The sequence below is a fragment of the Esox lucius genome, chromosome 25, assembly GCF_011004845.1.
Source record: "Esox lucius isolate fEsoLuc1 chromosome 25, fEsoLuc1.pri, whole genome shotgun sequence".
Taxonomy (NCBI): Eukaryota; Metazoa; Chordata; class Actinopteri; order Esociformes; family Esocidae; genus Esox; species Esox lucius.
In genome coordinates this window covers 21,037,289-21,055,520 of record NC_047593.1, presented here as the reverse complement: position 1 = coordinate 21,055,520, position 18,232 = coordinate 21,037,289, and the positions used below count along the sequence as shown (strand labels likewise).

At 51.3% G+C, this 18,232-nt stretch overlaps 1 protein-coding gene and 1 long non-coding RNA gene across 5 annotated transcripts in view; both read right to left on the bottom strand.

The window, feature by feature from the left end:
* The window catches only part of LOC105008934 (mucin-1), a 101,493-nt gene that overhangs the window by 37,405 nt on the left and 45,856 nt on the right, over nt 1-18,232 (bottom strand). For all 4 annotated transcript variants that reach the window (XM_034290996.1, XM_034290998.1, XM_034290997.1 and 1 more), the window contains one exon: nt 1,194-1,255. In XM_034290996.1, the coding sequence (XP_034146887.1) occupies nt 1,194-1,255 (62 nt within the window). The remainder of the gene's footprint in view (nt 1-1,193; nt 1,256-18,232) is intronic.
* On the bottom strand, nt 12,344-16,490 carry LOC117594104. The gene is made up of 3 exons (XR_004575480.1): nt 16,446-16,490; nt 13,586-13,642; nt 12,344-12,415 (listed from the first exon to the last, which is right to left on the bottom strand). It is a non-coding gene; the product is annotated as an uncharacterized LOC117594104 (long non-coding RNA).

The following is an 18,232-nucleotide window of genomic DNA, read 5'->3' as shown; positions in this document are numbered from 1 at the left end:
AATATACTATATGGCCAAAGTATGTGGACACCCGACCATCACACCTATATGAGTTTGGACATCCAATTCCAAAACCATGGGCACTTTCCATAAGATTTTCGAGTGTCTCTGTGGGAATTTGTGCCCATTCAGCCACAAGAGCATTTGTGAGGTCAGGCACTGATGTTGGATGAGAAGGCTTGGCTTGCAATTGCTGTTCCAATTCATCCTAAAGGTGTTCAGTGGGGTTGAGGTCAGGGCTCTGTGCAGGCCACTCAAGTTTCTCCACACAAACCTTGTCGAACCATGTCTTTACGTCATGCTGCAACTGGAAAGGGCCTTCCCCAAACTGTTGCCACAAAGTTGGAAGCACCCAATTGTTATCTGTTAACTTTGTATCCTATAGCATTAAGATGACCCTTCACTGGAACTAAGGGGACTAACCCAAACCCTGAAACAGCCCCAGATCATTATCCCTCCTCCACAGCACTTTACAGGAGGCACTATGCATTCCGGTAGGTAACGTTTTCCTGGCATCCGCCACACCCAGATTTGTCCATTAAACTGCCAGTTAGTGAAAAGCATTATTCATTACTCCAGAGAACACGTTTCCACTTGTCCAGAGTCCAGTGGTGTCTTGCTTTGAACCACTCCAGCCAACGCATGGTATTGCACTTGTTGATGGGAGGCTTTCATAAAGCTGCTCGGCCATGGAAACCCATTGTGCGATGCTCCCCGACGCACAGTTCTTGTGCTGATGTTGCTGAAACACCTAAACTTGTGGCTGAAACACCTGAACTCAATAATAAGTAGGTGTGTCCACATTCTTTTGACCATAGAGTGTATGTACAGAATAAAAAAATTCAGCCTCCCAGGTGGCGCAGAAGTCTAATGCTGAAGCCGTCCTCCACAGTCAAAGGTTACATGTGTCTGGGATGAGGCCATCCATAATGAAAAAGCATTACCTCATTGTGCTCTAGCGACCCCCTCAGACAGGTCAGATGCCTACAAGCTAACTTGGATTGTCAGTCAAATGAGTGTGACGTCAAACACTGATCTGCCTGACTGATGTGTAATAGGGTAAGGCAGAATTGTTTCACCGATGCCTAAGAGGCAGGCATCCCAGAATCCTTTGATGATACTGAGTGTTAGGTACAACTGGATATCAAAATATTGAGGAGGGGAGTATGACATTTAAATAATTAATACATTACCTGAATGACTTGACAAGAGAACGAAGGAATGATGCAAATTTCCTTCTGTAAACGTTGTTCACCTGAATTGGATTGAAAGATTACTATACAATGGTGCAAAGTTGACCAAATGTCACATAAAACGCTTAATGACGAAAGAGTTTCACTTGTCATTCTCAGCAGATACACTGGCATACATTCTAGCAGGACTGCTTGGGTGGTGAGTCTTATCTATTCATGCAAATATCAGGCTTACACAATGTCAGCAGTACTAGGTATTTGTCAAAGTGCAGTCGCCTGACTGAATAAAAGTTTGGACTTCCTGAATCTGACATCAAGATGCCACTCATATCAGTCTCTCTGGGGTGGATTATATCAGGATTTGGGACTATTCCATGTCAATTCAAGCAGGCAATTCAAAAAGGTATTGTAAGATGTTTCTACTAATTGTTTTACAGTTTCCTCATTGATTGACAATACAGTGGGGTTAACAAGTATTTGATACACTGCCGATTTTGCAGGTTTTCCCACTTACAAAGAAGGTAGAAGTCTGTAATTATTATCATAGGTACTCTTCTGTGAGTAGAAAAACTGTGAGTGATTAAGATCTTTCAGGTTTCGGGGCTGTCGCTGGGCAATAGGGACTTTCAGCTCCCTCCAAAGATTTTCTATTGGGTTCAGGTCTGGAGACTGGCTAGGCCACTCCAGGACCTTGAGACACTTTTTACGGAGCCACTCCTTAGTTGCCCTGGCTGTGTGTTTCGGGTCGTTGTCATGCTGGAAGACCCAGCCACGACCCATCTTCAATGCCCTTACTGAGGGAAGGAGGTTGTTGGCCAAGATCTCGCGATACATGGCCCCATCCATTCTCCCCTCAATACGGTGCAGTCGTCCTGTCCCCTTTGCAGAAAAGCAAGAATGATGTTTCCACCTCCATGCTTCACGGTTGGGATGGTGTTCTTGGGGTTGTACTCATCCTTCTTCTTCCTCCAAATACGGCGAGTGGGGTTTAGACCAAATATGCTAAATTTTTGTCTCATCTGACCACATAACCTTCTCCCATTCCTCCTCTGGATCATCCAGATGGTCATTGGCAAACTTCAGATGGGCCTGGACATGCGCTGGCTTGAGCAGGGGGACCTTGCGTGTGCTGCAGGATTTTAATCCATGACGGCATAGTGTTTTACTAATGGTTTTCTTTGAGACTGTGGTCCCAGCTCTCTTCAAGTCATTGACCAGGTCCTGCTGTGTAGCTCTGGGCTGATCCCTCACCTTCCTCATGATCATTGATGCCCCACAAGGTGAGATCTTGCATGGAGCCCCAGACCGAGGGAGATTGACCGTTATCTTGAGCTTCTTCCATTTTCTAATAATTGCGCCAACAGTTGTTGCCTTCTCACCAAGCTGCTTGCCTATTGTCCTGTAGCCCATCCCAGCCTTGTGCAGGTCTACAATTTTATTCCTGATGTCTTTATACAGCTCTCTGGTCTTGGCCATTGTGGAGAGGTTGGAGTCTGTTTGATTGAGTGTGTGGACAGGTGTCTTTTATACAGGTAACAAGTTCAAACAGGTGCATTTAATACAGGTAAAGAGTGGAGAACAGGAGGGCTTCATAAAGAAAAACGAACAGGTCTGTGAGAGCCAGAATTCTTACTGGTTGGTAGGTGATCAAATACTTATGTCATGCAATAAAATGCAAATTAATTATTTAAAAATCATACAATGTGATTTTCAGGATTTTAGTTTTAGATTCTGTCTCTCACATTTGAAGTGTACCTATGATAAAAATTACAGACCTCTACATGCTTTGTAAGTAGGAAAACCTGCAAAATCAGCAGTGGATCAAATACTTGTTAACCCCACTGTACAAATAATTCAGGGTCTTCCTGAATTGACTGGAATAAAAAGTATTGATCCCAACTCAGTTATACGTTGTGTTTACCAACCTCTGAGATTATTGATAAATGATTGATAAATGGGTCCCCTGGTGTCCTTGGCTGTTTTAGGGATTATGAAAACTAACCTCTGATGTTACTGAGGCAGCCAGATTCTTGAACCCTATTGATGTCTGGTCAGAGAGATCTGGAGTGAATATCTGGTTGAGACTGAACTGAAGACCCAGGGCTCCTTCCCCAGGAGATGGAGGTTTGACTGTTGGAGCCAGAAGGAAGGGGCTGCTGGTCTGTGCTGTGCTTTGGCCTGGTGTGGCGGTTGCTGAGGTGGTCTGTGATGCACTTTGGTCCGATGCAGCGGTCGCTGAGGTGGTCTGTGATGTACGTTGGCCCGATGCAGCGGTCGGTGAGGTGGTCTGTGATGCACTTTGGCCCGATGCAGCGGTCGCTGAGGTGGTCTGTGATGCACTTTGGCCCGATGCAGCGGTCGCTGAGGTGGTCTGTGATGCACTTTGGACCGATGCAGCGGTGGTCTGTGATGCACGTTGGCCCGATGCAGCGGTCGCTGAGGTGGTCTGTGCTGTGCTTTGGCCTGGTGTGGCGGTTGCTGAGGTGGTCTGTGATGCACTTTGGTCCGATGCAGCGGTCGCTGAGGTGGTCTGTGATGCACGTTGGTCCGATGCAGCGGTCGCTGAGGTGGTCTGTGATGCACTTTGGTCCGATGCAGCGGTCGCTGAGGTGGTCTGTGATGCACGTTGGCCCGATGCAGCGGTCGGTGAGGTGGTCTGTGATGCACTTTGGCCCGATGCAGCGGTCGCTGAGGTGGTCTGTGATGCACTTTGGACCGATTCAGCGGTCGCTGAGGTGGTCTGTGATGCACTTTGGACCGATGCAGCGGTCGCTGAGGTGGTCTGTGATGCACGTTGGCCCGATGCAGCGGTCGCTGAGGTGGTCTGTGCTGTGCTTTGGCCTGGTGTGGCGGTTGCTGAGGTGGTCTGTGATGCACTTTGGTCCGATGCAGCGGTCGCTGAGGTGGTCTGTGATGCACTTTGGCCCGATGCAGCGGTCGCTGAGGTGGTCTGTGCTGTGCTTTGGCCTGGTGTGGCGGTTGCTGAGGTGGTCTGTGATGCACTTTGGTCCGATGCAGCGGTCGCTGAGGTGGTCTGTGATGCACTTTGGTCCGATGCAGCGGTTGCTGAGGTGGTCTGTGATGCACTTATGTCCGATGCAGCGGTCGCTGAGGTGGTCTGTGATGCACTTTGGACCGATGCAGCGGTCGCTGAGGTGGTCTGTGCTGTGCTTTGGCCTGGTGTGGCGGTTGCTGAGGTGGTCTGTGATGCACTTTGGACCGATGCAGCGGTCGCTGAGGTGGTCTGTGATGCACGTTGGCCCGATGCAGCGGTCGGTGAGGTGGTCTGTGATGCACTTTGGCCCGATGCAGCGGTCGCTGAGGTGGTCTGTGATGCACTTTGGTCCGATGCAGCGGTCGCTGAGGTGGTCTGCGATGCACTTTGGCCCGATGCAGCGGTCGCTGAGGTGGTCTGTGATGCACTTTGGACCGATGCAGCGGTCGCTGAGGTGGTCTGTGATGCACTTTGGACCGATGCAGCGGTCGCTGAGGTGGTCTGTGATGCACGTTGGCCCGATGCAGCGGTCGGTGAGGTGGTCTGTGATGCACTTTGGCCCGATGCAGCGGTCGCTGAGGTGGTCTGTGATGCACTTTGGACCGATGCAGCGGTCGCTGAGGTGGTCTGTGATGCACTTTGGACCGATGCAGCGGTCGCTGAGGTGGTCTGTGCTGTGCTTTGGCCTGGTGTGGCGGTTGCTGAGGTGGTCTGTGATGCACGTTGGCCCGATGCAGCGGTCGCTGAGGTGGTCTGTGCTGTGCTTTGGCCTGGTGTGGCGGTTGCTGAGGTGGTCTGTGATGCACTTTGGTCCGATGCAGCGGTCGCTGAGGTGGTCTGTGATGCACTTTGGTCCGATGCAGCGGTCGCTGAGGTGGTCTGTGATGCACGTTGGCCCGATGCAGCGGTCGCTGAGGTGGTCTGTGATGCACGTTGGCCCGATGCAGCGGTCGCTGAGGTGGTCTGTGCTGTGCTTTGGCCTGGTGTGGCGGTTGCTGAGGTGGTCTGTGATGCACTTTGGTCCGATGCAGCGGTCGCTGAGGTGGTCTGTGATGCACGTTGGCCCGATGCAGCGGTCGCTGAGGTGGTCTGTGATGCACGTTGGCCCGATGCAGCGGTCGCTGAGGTGGTCTGTGATGCACTTTGGCCCGATGCAGCGGTCGCTGAGGTGGTCTGTGATGCACTTTGGACCGATGCCAGCCGGTCGCTGAGGGTGGTCGGTGATGCACTTTGGTCCGAGGCAGCGTGTCCGCTGGATGTGGTCTGTGATGCACGTTGCCCGATGCAGCGGTCGGTGAGGTGGTCTGATGATGCACTTTGGCCCGATGCAGCGGGTCGCTGAGGTGGTCGGTGACTGGGGCCACTTTGGACCCCGATTCAGCGGTCGCTGAGGGGTCTGTGATGCACTTTGGCCGAGGGCTGCAGCGGTCCCGCTGAGGTGGTCTGTGATGCACGTTGGCCCTCGATGCAGCGGTCTCTGAGGATGGTCTGTGACTGTGCTTTGGGCCTGGTGTGGCGGTTTGCTGAGGTGGTCTGTGGATGCATTTTTCTTTGGTCCGATGCAGACGGGTCGGCTGAGGTGGTCTGTGATGCAACTTTGCCCGATGCCAGACGGTCGCTGAGGGGGTCTGTGCTGTGCTTTGGCCTGGTAGTGGCGGTTGCTGAGGTGGTCTGTGATGCACTTTGGTCCGATGCAGCGGTCGCTGAGGTGGTCTGTGATGCACTTTGATCCGATGCAGCGGTTGCTGAGGTGGTCTGTGATGCACTTATGTCCGATGCAGCGGTCGCTGAGGTGGTCTGTGATGCACTTTGGACCGATGCAGCGGTCGCTGAGGTGGTCTGTGCTGTGCTTTGGCCTGGTGTGGCGGTTGCTGAGGTGGTCTGTGATGCACTTTGGACCGATGCAGCGGTCGCTGAGGTGGTCTGTGATGCACGTTGGCCCGATGCAGCGGTCGGTGAGGTGGTCTGTGATGCACTTTGGCCCGATGCAGCGGTCGCTGAGGTGGTCTGTGATGCACTTTGGTCCGATGCAGCGGTCGCTGAGGTGGTCTGCGATGCACTTTGGCCCGATGCAGCGGTCGCTGAGGTGGTCTGTGATGCACTTTGGACCGATGCAGCGGTCGCTGAGGTGGTCTGTGATGCACTTTGGACCGATGCAGCGGTCGCTGAGGTGGTCTGTGATGCACGTTGGCCCGATGCAGCGGTCGGTGAGGTGGTCTGTGATGCACTTTGGCCCGATGCAGCGGTCGCTGAGGTGGTCTGTGATGCACTTTGGACCGATGCAGCGGTCGCTGAGGTGGTCTGTGATGCACTTTGGACCGATGCAGCGGTCGCTGAGGTGGTCTGTGCTGTGCTTTGGCCTGGTGTAGCGGTTGCTGAGGTGGTCTGTGATGCACGTTGGCCCGATGCAGCGGTCGCTGAGGTGGTCTGTGATGTGCTTTGGCCCTGAGTGCAGCGGTCGCTGAGGTGGTCTGTGATGCACTTTGGCCCGATGCAGCGGTCGCTGAGGTGGTCTGTGATGCACTTTGGCCGATGCAGCGGTCGCTGAGGTGGTCTGTGATGCACGTTGGCCCGATGCAGCGGTTGCTGAGGTGGTCTGTGATGCACGTTGGCCCGATGCAGGCGGTCGCTGAGGTGGTCTGTGCTGTGCTTTGGCCTGGTGTGGCGGTTGCTGAGGTGGTCTGTGATGCACTTTGGTCCGATTCAGCGGTCGCTGAGGTGGTCTGTGATGCACGTTGGCCCGATGCAGCGGTCGGTGAGGTGGTCTGTGATGCACGTTGGCCCGATGCAGCGGTCGCTGAGGTGGTCTGCGCTGGACTTTGGCCTGATGCAGCGGTTCGCTGAGGTGGTCTGTGATGCACTTTGGCCGATGCAGCGGTCGCTGAGGTGGTCTGTGATGCACGTTGGCCCGATGCAGCGGTCGCTGAGGTGGTCTGTGATGCACGTTGGCCCGATGCAGCGGTCGCTGAGGTGGTCTGTGATGCACGTTGGCCCGATGCAGCGGTCGCTGAGGTGGTCTGTGATGCACTTTGGCCCGATGCAGCGGTCGCTGAGGTGGTCTGTGATGCACTTTGGCCCGATGCAGCGGTCGCTGAGGTGGTCTGTGCTGTGCTTTGGCCTGGTGTGGCGGTCGCTGAGGTGGTCTGTGATGCACTTTGGTCCGATGCAGCGGTCGCTGAGGTGGTCTGTGATGCACGTTGGCCCGATGCAGCGGTCGCTGAGGTGGTCTGTGCTGTGCTTTGCCTGGTGTGGCGGTTGCTGAGGTGGTCTGTGATGCACTTTGGCCCGATGCAGCGGTCGCTGAGGTGGTCTGTGATGCACGTTGGCCCGATGCAGCGGTCGCTGAGGTGGTCTGTGCTGTGCTTTGGCCTGGTGTGGCGGTTGCTGAGGTGGTCTGTGATGCACTTTGGTCCGATGCAGCGGTCGCTGAGGTGGTCTGTGCTGTGCTTTGGCCTGGTGTGGCGGTTGCTGAGGTGGTCTGTGATGCACTTTGGTCCGATGCAGCGGTCGCTGAGGTGGTCTGTGATGCACGTTGGCCCGATGCAGCGGTCGCTGAGGTGGTCTGTGATGCACGTTGGCCCGATGCAGCGGTCGCTGAGGTGGTCTGTGATGCACGTTGGCCCGATGCAGCGGTCGCTGAGGTGGTCTGTGATGCACTTTGGCCCGATGCAGCGGTCGCTGAGGTGGTCTGTGATGCACTTTGGACCGATGCAGCGGTCGCTGAGGTGGTCTGTGCTGTGCTTTGGCCTGGTGTGGCGGTTGCTGAGGTGGTCTGTGATGCACTTTGGTCCGATGCAGCGGTCGCTGAGGTGGTCTGTGATGCACGTTGGCCCGATGCAGCGGTCGCTGAGGTGGTCTGTGATGCACGTTGGCCCGATGCAGCGGTCGCTGAGGTGGTCTGTGATGCACGTTGGCCCGATGCAGCGGTCGCTGAGGTGGTCTGTGATGCACTTTGGCCCGATGCAGCGGTCGCTGAGGTGGTCTGTGATGCACTTTGGACCGATGCAGCGGTCGCTGAGGTGGTCTGTGCTGTGCTTTGGCCTGGTGTGGCGGTTGCTGAGGTGGTCTGTGATGCACTTTGGTCCGATGCAGCGGTCGCTGAGGTGGTCTGTGATGCACGTTGGCCCGATGCAGCGGTCGGTGAGGTGGTCTGTGATGCACTTTGGCCCGATGCAGCGGTCGCTGAGATGGTCTGTGATGTACGTTGGCCCGATGCAGCGGTCGGTGAGGTGGTCTGTGATGCACTTTGGCCCGATGCAGCGGTCGCTGAGATGGTCTGTGATGCACTTTGGACCGATGCAGCGGTCGCTGAGGTGGTCTGTGATGCACGTTGGCCCGATGCAGCGGTCGCTGAGGTGGTCTGTGCTGTGCTTTGGCCTGGTGCAGCGGTTGCTGAGGTGGTCTGTGATGCACTTTGGTCCGATGCAGCGGTCGCTGAGGTGGTCTGTGATGCACGTTGGCCCGATGCAGCGGTCGGTGAGGTGGTCTGTGATGAACTTTGGCCCGATGCAGCGGTCGCTGAGGTGGTCTGTGATGCACTTTGGACCGATGCAGCGGTCGCTGAGGTGGTCTGTGATGCACGTTGGCCCGATGCAGCGGTCGCTGAGGTGGTCTGTGCTGTGCTTTGGCCTGGTGTGGCGGTTGCTGAGGTGGTCTGTGAAGCACTTTGGCCCGATGCAGCGGTCGCTGAGGTGGTCTGTGATGCACGTTGGCCCGATGCAGCGGTCGCTGAGGTGGTCTGTGATGCACGTTGGCCCGATGCAGCGGTCGCTGAGGTGGTCTGTGCTGTGCTTTGGCCTGGTGTGGCGGTTGCTGAGGTGGTCTGTGATGCACTTTGGTCCGATGCAGCGGTCACTGAGGTGGTCTGTGATGCACGTTGGCCCGATGCAGCGGTCGCTGAGGTGGTCTGTGATGCACGTTGGCCCGATGCAGCGGTCGGTGAGGTGGTCTGTGATGCACGTTGGCCCGATGCAGCGGTCGGTGAGGTGGTCTGTGATGCACGTTGGCCCGATGCAGCGGTCGGTGAGGTGGTCTGTGATGCACTTTGGCCCGATGCAGCGGTCGCTGAGGTGGTCTGTGATGCACTTTGGTCCGATGCAGCGGTCGCTGAGGTGGTCTGTGATGCACGTTGGCCCGATGCAGCGGTCGCTGAGGTGGTCTGTGATGCACGTTGGTCCGATGCAGCGGTCGCTGAGGTGGTCTGCGATGCACTTTGGCCCGATGCAGCGGTCGCTGAGGTGGTCTGTGATGCACTTTGGACCGATGCAGCGGTCGCTGAGGTGGTCTGTGATGCACTTTGGACCGATGCAGCGGTCGCTGAGGTGGTCTGTGATGCACGTTGGCCCGATGCAGCGGTCGCTGAGGTGGTCTGTGATGAACTTTGGCCCGATGCAGCGGTCGCTGAGGTGGTCTGTGATGCACTTTGGACCGATGCAGCGGTCGCTGAGGTGGTCTGTGATGCACGTTGGCCCGATGCAGCGGTCGCTGAGGTGGTCTGTGCTGTGCTTTGGCCTGGTGTGGCGGTTGCTGAGGTGGTCTGTGATGCACTTTGGTCCGATGCAGGCGGTCGCTGAGGTGGTCTGTGATGCACGTTGGCCCGATGCAGCGGTCGCTGAGGTGGTCTGTGATGCACGTTGGCCCGATGCAGCGGTCGGTGAGGTGGTCTGTGATGCACGTTGGCCCGATGCAGCGGTCGGTGAGGTGGTCTGTGATGCACGTTGGCCCGATGCAGCGGTCGGTGAGGTGGTCTGTGATGCACTTTGGCCCGATGCAGCGGTCGCTGAGGTGGTCTGTGATGCACTTTGGTCCGATGCAGCGGTCGCTGAGGTGGTCTGTGATGCACGTTGGCCCGATGCAGCGGTCGCTGAGGTGGTCTGTGATGCACGTTGGTCCGATGCAGCGGTCGCTGAGGTGGTCTGCGATGCACTTTGGCCCGATGCAGCGGTCGCTGAGGTGGTCTGTGATGCACTTTGGACCGATGCAGCGGTCGCTGAGGTGGTCTGTGATGCACTTTGGACCGATGCAGCGGTCGCTGAGGTGGTCTGTGATGCACGTTGGCCCGATGCAGCGGTCGGTGAGGTGGTCTGTGATGAACTTTGGCCCGATGCAGCGGTCGCTGAGGTGGTCTGTGATGCACTTTGGACCGATGCAGCGGTCGCTGAGGTGGTCTGTGATGCACGTTGGCCCGATGCAGCGGTCGCTGAGGTGGTCTGTGCTGTGCTTTGGCCTGGTGTGGCGGTTGCTGAGGTGGTCTGTGATGCACTTTGGTCCGATGCAGCGGTCGCTGAGGTGGTCTGTGATGCACGTTGGCCCGATGCAGCGGTCGCTGAGGTGGTCTGTGATGCACGTTGGCCCGATGCAGCGGTCGGTGAGGTGGTCTGTGATGCACTTTGGCCCGATGCAGCGGTCGCTGAGGTGGTCTGTGATGCACTTTGGCCCGATGCAGCGGTCGCTGAGGTGGTCTGTGATGCACTTTGGTCCGATGCAGCGGTCGCTGAGGTGGTCTGTGATGCACGTTGGCCCGATGCAGCGGTCGCTGAGGTGGTCTGTGATGCACGTTGGTCCGATGCAGCGGTCGCTGAGGTGGTCTGCGATGCACTTTGGCCCGATGCAGCGGTCGCTGAGGTGGTCTGTGATGCACTTTGGACCGATGCAGCGGCCGCTGAGGTGGTCTGTGATGCACTTTGGACCGATGCAGCGGTCGCTGAGGTGGTCTGTGATGCACGTTGGCCCGATGCAGCGGTCGGTGAGGTGGTCTGTGATGAACTTTGGCCCGATGCAGCGGTCGCTGAGGTGGTCTGTGATGCACTTTGGACCGATGCAGCGGTCGCTGAGGTGGTCTGTGATGCACGTTGGCCCGATGCAGCGGTCGCTGAGGTGGTCTGTGCTGTGCTTTGGCCTGGTGTGGCGGTTGCTGAGGTGGTCTGTGATGCACTTTGGTCCGATGCAGCGGTCGCTGAGGTGGTCTGTGATGCACGTTGGTCCGATGCAGCGGTCGCTGAGGTGGTCTGTGCTGTGCTTTGGCCTGGTGTGGCGGTTGCTGAGGTGGTCTGTGATGCACTTTGGTCTGATGCAGCGGTCGCTGAGGTGGTCTGTGATGCACGTTGGCCCGATGCAGCGGTCGGTGAGGTGGTCTGTGATGCACGTTGGCCCGATGCAGCGGTCGGTGAGGTGGTCTGTGATGCACGTTGGCCCGATGCAGCGGTCGGTGAGGTGGTCTGTGATGCACTTTGGCCCGATGCAGCGGTCGCTGAGGTGGTCTGTGATGCACTTTGGACCGATGCAGCGGTCGCTGAGGTGGTCTGTGATGCACGTTGGCCCGATGCAGCGGTCGCTGAGGTGGTCTGTGCTGTGCTTTGGCCTGGTGTGGCGGTTGCTGAGGTGGTCTGTGATGCACTTTGGTCCGATGCAGCGGTCGCTGAGGTGGTCTGTGATGCACGTTGGTCCGATGCAGCGGTCGCTGAGGTGGTCTGTGATGCACTTTGGCCCGATGCAGCGGTCGCTGAGGTGGTCTGTGCTGTGCTTTGGCCTGGTGTGGCGGTTGCTGAGGTGGTCTGTGATGCACTTTGGTCTGATGCAGCGGTCGCTGAGGTGGTCTGTGATGCACATTGGCCCGATGCAGCGGTCGGTGAGGTGGTCTGTGATGCACGTTGGCCCGATGCAGCGGTCGGTGAGGTGGTCTGTGATGCACTTTGGCCCGATGCAGCGGTCGCTGAGGTGGTCTGTGATGCACGTTGGCCCGATGCAGCGGTCGCTGAGGTGGTCTGTGATGCACGTTGGCCCGATGCAGCGGTCGGTGAGGTGGTCTGTGATGCACTTTGGTCCGATGCAGCGGTCGCTGAGGTGGTCTGTGATGCACTTTGGCCCGATGCAGCGGTCGCTGAGGTGGTCTGTGCTGTGCTTTGGCCTGGTGTGGTGGTTGGTGAGGTGGTCTGTGCTGTGCTTTGGCCTGGTGTGGTGGTTGGTGAGGTGGTCTGTTCTGTGCTTTGGCTTGGTGTGGTGGTTGGTGAGGTGGTCTGTGCTGTGCTTTGGCCTGGTGTGGTGGTTGGTGAGGTGGTCTGTGCTGTGCTTTGGCCTGGTGTGGTGGTTGGTGAGGTGGTCTGTGATGTGCTTTGGCCTGGTGTGGTGGTTGGTGAGGTGGTCTGCGCTGGACTTTGGCCTGGTGTGGTGGTTGGTGAGGTGGTCTGTGATGTGCTTTGGCCTGGTGCGGCAGTTGGGGTTAAAGTTGCTGTGGATGGAAACAGTAGGAAATTAAGTTCCTGGAATCAAATATTTAATCGATAGTTCAACAGATTATGTTAGTACAATTTGATAGGATTGTCACATTTCTATGTGCAGAAGTTTATTTTTATCGGTTGTGATGGTGTAAAATATATAGTTATAGATGTTTTGTTCATGTGAGTGCTGTTATTTTATTTGTGAGTATTAGCAGGGGTGGATTGGGAACAGAAGTTATTTAATATACTGGCCCATTGCCAGATGACCAGTCCTCCCCTTTATGTTGTGGTACTTCAGTTACAGAAGACGGTACACAAAATGTATGTTGTATGTTGATTGGTTGTTTTCCTAATGAAACACAGAGGAGGGCCCAAAATATGCAGCGTCCCAACTTTTTTTGGAAAAGCGGTTCTTGGTATATGTAGAGAAATGTGATAAAAAAACGTCCTGAACTGTGTGTGTGTCTGTGTGTGTGTGTGTGTGTATAAGGGTGTGTGTTCCCCAATAGTCCTGTTAGAAAATGATTTATGAAATGTTCAGACCAGAATACATTCCAGTCCATTAAAATCTATATCCATCATACATAGATACAGAACCAAGATCCACCTGTCAGTCATCGGTCTAATTTCACCATCCTGATACAGAACCAAGATCCACCTGTCAGTCATCAGTCTAATTTCACCATCCTGATACAGAACCAAGATCCACCGGTCAGTCATCAGTCTAATTTCACCATCCTGATACAGAACCAAGATCCACCTGTCAGTCATCAGTCTAATTTCACCATCCTGATACAGAACCAAGATCCACCTGTCAGTCATCAGTCTTATTTCACCATCCTGATACAGAACCAAGATCCAACTGTCAGTCATCAGTCTTATTTCACCATCCTGATACAGAACCAAGATCCAACTGTCAGTCATTAGTGTGATTTAACCATCCTGATACAGAACCAAGATCCACCTGTCAGTCATTAGTGTGATTTAACCATCCTGATACAGAACCAAGATCCACCTGTCAGTCATCAGTTTTATTTCTCCATCCTGATACAGAACCAAGACTTTCCCAACTACATATTGTGGTAAAAAGTGGTTCTTCAAAATTCATGTGCAAATAGTTAAGCTAGTTCACGTTGACACCAGAGGCGCACACACACACATACACACATAATGTTAATTACCTGCTACCAGGACAAGAATCATTAGATGTTTTATTTCCTCCATGTCTTCGTAAGATCCTGTGGAGATAAACAAATTAAACACATGCACATCTAATCATCAATAAACACTGCACTTTCAAACCTTGTTATGCTTGTTATGTCAGGGTTGTGGGTTTGAATCCTACTGGGGACCAGGAACCAAATGTGTACAGAATATACTTACTCCTCTAAGTAGTTCTGCTAGATGACCAAAATCTACATTTTAATAATGAGCCAGTTTATAGCAACACATTAAACCTGTTGGTGGTAATGTGTAACACATTATCCAAGATCACAGAACCATGATGTCCAGGAGAGGATGAATGTAGGGTTGGGGTCCATAATCTCCAGTAATAGTCCAATTATGGTGTTTCACTTACTCAACAGATTGTGATTTTCCCTGAAATAAAACTGACCCAAACCCTGGAAGAACAATGCTTAGATTGACACAACTGACATTTTTTTTTGCATCTAAATGCCACACCTAACTATGCTGTTGACAGGTTTTAGAGACAGTTACAGAAGTTGACGCTAGACACCAAAAACAAAGAACAGGTAGGACACCTACAGAATTAAAGAACTGCCCATAACCAAGAATCAAGCCCCTTGTTGTGTTATAATGTGTTATAATCAAACATTGTTTAACAATAGCTAGCCATGTGTGTGTTCAGAGGTGTATGTACAGTATAGAAAAACAGGATTCTGGGTGCCGCTGTATATTATTTAACTACCCAAATTTTTCAGGTCAGGCAGTGTTACTTTACAGGTTTTATCTGCGTTACAATTTCTCATAATTTATTGGCTCAAGTTGTGTGTTCTGTTTTCAAAACTGTAGCCAGTGCAATGGTCTGGGCATAAATCTAATGTCAAACTATGGTGACACAGATGGTTTGGTTCTGTACCCGGTCAGAAGAACTAATAAAGCTGGTCAAGAGAATCAGGTTCACCACTAGACCACTAGATGGCGATATATGTCAAATCCACAACCGTAGTACCTTAACCATGGAGTCCAGCTGTTTTTGCCGGACCACGTAAGCAGAGCCGGCCTAGAAGAGTGAATGTCTCTCACTGACTGACTGACTGACTGACTGACTAACTGTGTGGGTGAGTGACTTACTGACTGACTGTGTGGGTGAGTGAGTGACTGACTGACTGACTGTGTGGGTGAGTGAGTGACTTACTGACTGACTGTGTGGGTGAGTGAGTGACTGACTGTACCTTGTTAAAAAGCATAGAGGTTAGAGAAGCGGACCTGTCAACTATAGGTCCCACATTAGTATATTCTCAGAGTCAAGACAAAGTATGCATTAGGGTTTGTTCCAGATAGACAAAAACCTTGCTGGCTATAACCTTCAGTGTCTACATTATAGTAAGCCTAAAATAAAACTCTTTAAGGTAATATTGCAACTGTTTCTGGTGGATTTTCAAAGTCTGCATCCATGCCTGCTTTTTGGGTCAGGATATACAACAACCTAGATGGCTACAACCTTCAGTAGCTACATTATAGTAAGCCAAAAAACCTCTGGGGCAACCACATGTCTCTCTATCTGTGTGTGTGTGTGTGCACAAGATTTTCATATTTTGTATTGATTTGGAATCATGCTATTGGATAATAGAGTTTTCATACTGGATTTTGAATTGTTATAATAACACCAGGAATTGATTCCAATCGGTTCTTCCACCTCTCTAACAGCCACTGTTTACCTTGTACAGCAAGGGAATGTGTTAAAAAACACAAACAATATTAAACCATCGAGTGGAAGGACCATTAACTTGTTCTTTAATTATAAAATAAATCCCATATAAGAAATGGAAGTCTGAGGAAATGTCTAAGACTCGGTCACCAAGAAATATTTTTTTTAGTCTTTGTCACATTAGCTAGACAAGCCATAATGTCTGTTCTCATTGGCTAGAAAAAAAACGCATAATGTGCCTTCAGAAAGTATTCAGACTCCTGGATTTAAATGATGATTAAAAAGAAAAAAATATATCTCCAATCTTCACACAAAACCTCATAATGACAATGGGGAAATGTGTTTTTAGGAATTTGTGCCAATTTATTGAAAAACTGATATCTCATGTACATAAGGATACATACCATTAATCACTCTAAACTGAGATAAGATGCATTCTGTGATCTATCGTTTTTGAGTCCACAAATAGACACAAACAGCTGTGTTTTTCCCTTAAAACATAAAGAAACTGAAGGGGTGTGAATACTTTCTGAAGTGTGAAACAGGTTGTTCAGTACAGATCTAGTGGTCACCAACCCAGAAACAGGTTGTTCAGTACTGATCTAGTGGTCACCAACCCAGAAACAGGTTGTTCAGTACTGATCTAGTGGTCACCAACCCAGAAACAGGTTGTTCAGTACTGATATAGTGGTCACCAACCCAGAAACAGGTTGTTCAGTACTGATATAGTGGTCACCAACCCAGAAACAGGTTGTTCAGTACTGATCTAGTGGTCACCAGACAGAAACCTGATGTTATTCACCAATCATTTTTACACATACCACCCAATTGCTTAAAGAAATACCGTTTTGAGATGCCTTTCTGTCCATTGGTCCATTTATGAAGGCAGAAATATTCTGATCTTCCCCACAAATTGGACTTCTGACCAATAATGTCAGATCTTTTTGGCTCAAATCTTTTTCAGAGCACATTGAAATGGGCAAAAGCCAATTCTGAATAAAAAATGATTGGGTTTCCTGTATAAACAGTGTTTACTTACAAAACAGTTCTTAGGAACACTGGATATTGTATTTGCAGTTTGCATCCCGATAAAAAAGTAGGCCAGAAACATTTTAATATAAATGAGCCACCAACACCATAAAACTTACCTTAGCAGTTTCTAACTTGGGAATGAATGTTTCCGTAGACGTCTGACAGGAGCTGTGATATGTAGTCCACTCAAATGATCAATGATGCTCAAAGTGACTGTATGTCTTCTGGGATGGTGTTTTGTTTGCTGGCAATCATAGAGGATATTGTACCTTGCGGAACTTGTTTGTTAGTCTGTCAAAAGGTTGATCTACTCAATTTGTTTTATCACATGCTTCAGATTTCAAATTTAGTAGGGGTTAGGAGGTGTTTATGACCTCATACCACTGAGTATGAAAGATCAATCGCTACCATTCTAGTTGTGATGGTAGTTTAGAAGTTACATTAATAAGTTAATTAATAAGTATGTTTATAATAGAAACATTTACAAGTTAGTTAATAAGTAGGTTTATAATAGTAACATTTATAAGTTAGTTAATAAGTACATTTATAATAGCGATAAGGAGCATAAAGGGTTGGGGCTGTATGACCAGTATTCCACGGCAGGGATCAGGCATCTGTATCTACGTTGCATCATTCAGCAGAACAGTCTTTAGCTATGGTATATTGACCATATTCCACACCCCTTTCAACTATGCAATGTGAGGTGGTGGTGACAGAAGAATTCCTTTGGGATACAGTTAAATCCTTCTGTGGGACACTTGACCAAATATTACAGTTTTTCTCAGTCGCTTTGGCTCATTTTTTGAAACATTCTTAACATTCTCTAAACTGTACAATCGTCACAACTGTTTCATTGGGACGTCACAACTCTATGGCATGTCTGCAAAATGTAGTAACTCACTAGTCCAGGGTGGTTTAGGGTGGGGATAGTACCTGACTGGTATAGTACCAGCTAGTCCAGAGTGGTTTAGGGTGGGGGATAGTACTGACTGGTATAGTACCAGCTAGTCCAGAGTGGTTTAGGGTGGGGGATAGTACTGACTGGTATAGTACCAGCTAGTCCAGGGTGGTTTAGGGTGGGGGATAGTACTGACTGGTATAGTACCAGCTAGTCCAGGGTGGGGGGATAGTACTGACTGGTATAGTACCAGCTACTCCAGGGTGGTTTTAGGATGGGGGATAGTACTGACTGGTATAGTACCAGCTAGTCCAGGGTGGTTTAGGGTGGGGGATAGTACTGACTGGTATAGTACCAACTAGTCCAGGGTGGTTTAGGGTGGGGGATAGTACTGACTGGTATAGTACCAACTAGTCCAGGGGGTTTAGGGTGGGGGATAGTACTGACTGGTATAGTACCAGCTACTCCAGGGTGGTTTAGGGTGGGGGATAGTACTGACTGGTATAGTACCAGCTAGTCCAGGGTGGTTTAGGGTGGGGGATAGTACTGACTGGTATAGTACCAGCTACTCCAGGGTGGTTTAGGATGGGGGATAGTACTGACTGGTATAGTACCAGCTAGTCCAGGGTGGGGGGATAGTACTGACTGGTATAGTACCAGCTACTCCAGGGTGGTTTAGGATGGGGATAGTAGTGTCTAAAGTGAGTATGAGGAAATTACAAGTCATTGCAATTTGATGGATGGACTGATAGAAAGTTTAAATGGGGAATATTATAGGAACAATTTTGCCGAAAAATATTTGAAACATTTGCTTAAACCTTTAATTGATGATGTCTTCTGAACATTTATGTTCGAATTCATGCTGAGAGTCAAAATCTTCATCATAATAATCCATTTAAGGTTTTAAGTGTTCCTGAATGGTCTCCATTGTCTGTACTGACTTTTATCTGCTGTAAAAGTAAAAAATATTGGTACCCACTACTGTGCTTCAGAAATAATTTGCAA